The 5,175-nt window shown below is 36.7% G+C and overlaps 1 protein-coding gene across 1 annotated transcript in view; it reads right to left on the bottom strand.

Moving 5' to 3' along the window:
- The window catches only part of LOC106880661 (GATOR complex protein WDR59), a 126,048-nt gene that overhangs the window by 9,695 nt on the left and 111,178 nt on the right, over window positions 1-5,175 (bottom strand). The window contains exon 24 of the mRNA XM_052974485.1: window positions 4,426-4,540. Coding sequence (XP_052830445.1) covers window positions 4,426-4,540 — 115 coding nt within the window. The remainder of the gene's footprint in view (window positions 1-4,425; window positions 4,541-5,175) is intronic.

The raw sequence follows: 5,175 nt of genomic DNA, 5'->3' as shown, positions 1-5,175 counted from the left end.
GATGGCTCAAAACAGACATTGTATAATTTGCTATTAATCATATCTGGAAAGATAACACACTAACAAAGCCATTTCAATGTCAGATTGAATGTTTAGCACAATATGTCCTGATTCTCTGTGTCCTGAGATCAAATCTCACTGAGTTCAAGTTTGCTTTTCATCCTTTTGGGGCTGATACATCATCATCATCATCATCATCATTTAACATTTTTTCTCCATACTGGCATGGGTTGGATAGTTTGACAGGAGCTGGTAAGGCTGGGGTTTGCACTAGGCTCCACTGACCATCCTGGCATGGTTTCTATGGCTAAATGCCCTTCCAAATATCAACCACTTTACTGAATGCTTTATATGTGGCACCATCACTAGTGCATTTTGTGGAACCCACATAAGTGCTTTATATGTGGCATCAGCACGAATGCTTTTTATGTGGCACCAGCATTGGTGCTCCTTATGTGGCATCAGTACTATTTTATACATTTTATGTGGTATCATCACTGGCACTTTTTATGTGACACCATTACCATTGCTTTTTGCATGGCACCAGTACCTTTTGTGGTATAATGACACAAATATAACAATCTAGGTTGATGGTTTGGCAGAGTTGTAGAAATGTTGGATCAGATGCCTTGTGGTAAATGTCCTGGCTCTCTAAATTCTGAGCCAAATCCACGAAGGTGCCAAAAATGTGCCAATGCCAACCTAGAGGCCTAGTGTGGTAGGTAACGTAAACTGAAATAAAGGCTAGCACTAAACAGATATTGGACAAAGGGTTCCTGTAAATGGAAGAGATAACTGTTTCATATCTGTTATCTTTTATTTGACTCAATCATTGGACTTCAGTCAAACCATCCAACCCATGCCAGTATGGAAAGCAGACGTTAAACAAGAATGATGATACATACCCCCCCCCCACATATATATATATATATATATATATATATGTATATACAAACATACATACACAAATATGTGTATATGATACACACACACACACACACAAATATGTGTAATTACATGGTTAGAATTAAAGCATGTGTAGAATGATGCAATCATGTGTAGAATGATGCAACTGTAATTTTATTTACATAAGAATCCACATATATACAGTGGGGTGGGAGAAAGAGACTATGATTACGTAATTCAGGTTGTTCCGTATAACCTGAATGGTAGGTTATCCTAAGCAATATAGTCAGATATAACATATAAAGAAATCAGTGGAAGACTAGTGTTACTAGTCAAACCGATATCCTCTCTCATATAAACCACACCTATTTACACAGTGCAACACACAAACAGAACTAGTGCAATCCATTCCCAACCATTTTTAAAATAGAGACTAGTCAATGATCAAGTTTCAAAATCTTGGGACAGCATATCCTGTGAAGTTATAGCCACACCTATAGCATTGAATGATGTCTGTAAATGTTTGAACAATGCAAGCTTATCTATGGTCAGTGTTAGCAATGTAATATAGGCTGAGATTATGAAATTAGAGCAGGGGTACTGGAAATTTTTTCTTTTAGCACATTCATTTGTCATGCCTAATAATGTTATCTTAAGCCTTTAAGTAAAACTGTAATCTCTGTCATTCAACTAGGTGTTTGTCTTGCATGGTATATAGTGACAAGACTGGTGCCATATAAAAAGCACCTGTGCTGTTGTCATGTAAAAAGGTCTTGTGGTGGTGTCATGTAAAAAGCACTTGTGCTGGTGCTACATGAAAAGCATTTGTCCAGGAGCCATATAAAATGCATCCAATACACTATTAAGTGTTTGGCATTAGGAAGGGCATCCAGTCATAGACAGCATGCTAAAGCAGACAAATGGAGCCTGGTGCAGCTTTCCAGCTTCCCAGCTCCTGTGAAATCATCCAACCCATGCCAGCATGGAAAATCAATGTTAGACGATCATGATGATGTTGATATCATAAAATGGTTGGATACTGTGAAACACAATAGTGGATACCTTTTTTTAAATGGCTCAAAACAGACAATGTATAATTTGCTATTAATCATATCTGGAAAGATAACACACTAACAAAGCCATTTCAATGTCAGATTGAATGCTTAGCACAATATGTTCTGATTCTCTGTGTCATGAGATCAAATCTCACTGAGTTCAAGTCTGATTTTCATCTTTTTGGGGTTGATACACCATAATCATCATAATTTAACATCTACTTTTTGCATACTGGCATGGGTTGGACAGTTTGACAGATCTGGTAATGTGAGAGGCTACTCCAGGCTTCATTTTCTATTCTGGCATGGTTTCTATGGTTGGATGCTCCTCCTAGGCACAGCATGAGTGCTTTTTATGTGACACCATCACAAATGCTTTTTACATGGAACCATCACCAGTGATTATTATGTAGCACCAGTGCTTTTAATGTGGCACCGTCATCAGTGCTTTTTATGTGGCACCAGGATACAAATATAATAATCTGGTTTGGCAGAACTGTAGGAATGTTGGGTCAAATGCCTTGTGTCCTGGCTCTATAAATTCTGAGTCAAAATCCACCTAGGTACCAATGCCAACCAAGAAGCCTAGTGTGGTGAGTAATGTAAATTAAAATAAAGGCCAGCACTAAACAGATGCTGGACAAAGGGTTCCTGTAAATGGAGGAAGAGATGCCTGTTTCATATCTGTTATCTTTTACTTGATTCTGTCATTGGGTTTCAGCTATGCTGGGGCACCACCTTAGTCAAACAGATCAATCCCAGTATTTACTTTTTAAGTTTGGTATTGATTCTATTGGTCTCTTATGCTGAAGTAGTAAGTTATGGGGATGTAAATATACCAACACTGGCTGTCAAGTGATGGGAGCAACAAACACAGACACAAAGGCACATACAAACACATAACAAGCTTCTATATAGTTTCCATCAAGCAAATTCATTCACAAGGCATTGGTCCGTCCAGGGCTATAGTAGAAGACACTTACTCTGGGTACTAAGTAGTAGGACTGAACCGATAAACCACGTGGAAGCAAAGTGAGCTCTTTTTTTTACCACACAGCCATATTTGACAATTTAGATAATATATTTCTATTTATTTATCTATTTTTCATAAACAGCACTGATGCTAATGCCATATAAAAAGCACTGGTGTTGATGTCATGTAAAAAGCATCTAGTACACTCTGTAAAGTGGTTGGCATTAGGAAGGGCATCCAGCCATAGAAACCATGCCAAAACAGACAAAGGAGCCTAATATAACTCCTGGCCTTACCAGCTCCTGTCAAACCATCCAACCCATGCCAGCATGAAATATGGATGTTAAATGATGATGACGAAATAATACTTAAGAACTCCAAGGGTGCACCATCAAAAAGTTGCTGCTTGTGATTACTTCAAAATTCTAGTGATTTTCAAATCTCATGTACCTCCTTAATTTCTCTTGCACTCACCTTCTTGTACCCTGAGACTTTGCTCTGGCACCACATCACTAACTAGCATCTTTATCTTCTTCCTTACCAGTTATTCCAGCCCATATAATGTAGGGTAGCCATGTAGCTCCTCTATAGCAGGAAACCTGTACTTGTCTCACTCTTGACACCTAGCATAAAGCCACCTCTGCCTCTCAAATACCATAGCCCCACTTTCTCCTCCCCAGTTGATGGGGTTTTACCTTTCCTTTTCCTGTCTTGCAAGTTACATAGTGACTTCACTAGTGTCAGGTGGCACAAAAAGTACCCAGTGTACACTTTAAAGTGTTTGGCATTAAGAAGGGTATCCAGCCACAGAAACCTTGATAAAATTGAGCTTGGAATTCCATACAGTACTGGGTCAAATAATCTTTCTCGTGCCAGCATGCAAAATGACCTTTAACCCTTAGGTATTTAAACTGGCCATAAAATAGGTAGAATATAGTTCCACATATTCTACCTACTTTATGTTCAAACTGACCAAATCCAGCTACTCACACCTACCCTACAATATCATTTTAAAAATACACACATCATCAAAATCTCAAAGCTACAAGATAATAGATGATTGTGCAGGTGGCACGTAAAATACACCATTTCGAGTGTGGCCGTTGTCAGTACCCCTTGACTGGCCTTCGTGCCGGTGGCATGTAAAAGCACCCACTACACTCTCGGAGTGGTTGGCATTAGGAAGGGCATTCAGCTGTAGAAACTCTGCCAAATCAGATTGGAGCCTGGTGTTGCCATCTGGTTTCACCAGTCCTCAGTCAAATCGTCCAACCCATGCTAGCATGGAAAGCGGACGTTAAACGGTGATGATGATGATGATGATGATGAATGTGAATAAATAAGCATTGCATTTGACAGAATAATTTGATTACTAAGGAGTTAGATGATGATCATGATAATTTATTTATTGGTTTTCCCAGAAAATGCTTAGTAAAACACATCCCAAGACACTTCACATAACAAAGATAATAAACATCTTTAAAAACTTACCAACAGTTTTTTGAATGTTGTTCTGTTTCAGATTCCTTTTGATCTTTACCACTTTCCGTAAATCTGAATCCTTCATAAGAATCTGACCAACTGTTTGAACGTCTTAAATTGATGGCTTCACATAAACAGGAGTGAAAGATGAATAATTTCAAACAATGCACATGCATATAAATTTTTACCTGTTTACAAATATCTTCTAGACAAGTTCATAAAAATTTCTAGAAATATTATGTTTTAACATGATATTTCTAGAAATTTGGGATACTTTACCAAATATAATTTAAATAATAAATCTGAATCAACCAAATTTAATGTGACAAGGTACAATGTTAAGACAAATTATGTAGTGGCAAATGAATCAAATATAGACATCAACCATGCCAGCATGGAACGTGGATGTTAAACAATGATGATGATTTAGCTGATAAGATATAGATATCAAACAGGAATTATTTTAATCTAATGTTTTGGAAAAATTTTCAAGGCAAAAATAAATTTTCAGTCAACAATTAAACACACCAACTACTTTATTAATCACATTCATTCTTCTTTATGAATCATATAACAACATTATATATCTCATTACATTATGAAATAGCCATTTAAACACTTACATCTTTCATGTCATTAGAACAAAATAGCAGAAAGAAACATTATATATATATATGAAATATGTATATATATACATATGTATGTGTGTATATGATATATATATATATATATATATATATATATATACTTTATTTAAAA

The sequence above is a fragment of the Octopus bimaculoides genome, chromosome 1 (genome assembly GCF_001194135.2).
Source record: "Octopus bimaculoides isolate UCB-OBI-ISO-001 chromosome 1, ASM119413v2, whole genome shotgun sequence".
Lineage (NCBI taxonomy): Eukaryota > Metazoa > Mollusca > Cephalopoda > Octopoda > Octopodidae > Octopus > Octopus bimaculoides.
Note: the sequence above shows the minus strand (reverse complement) of the source record. Positions and strands in the feature narration are given on the sequence as shown.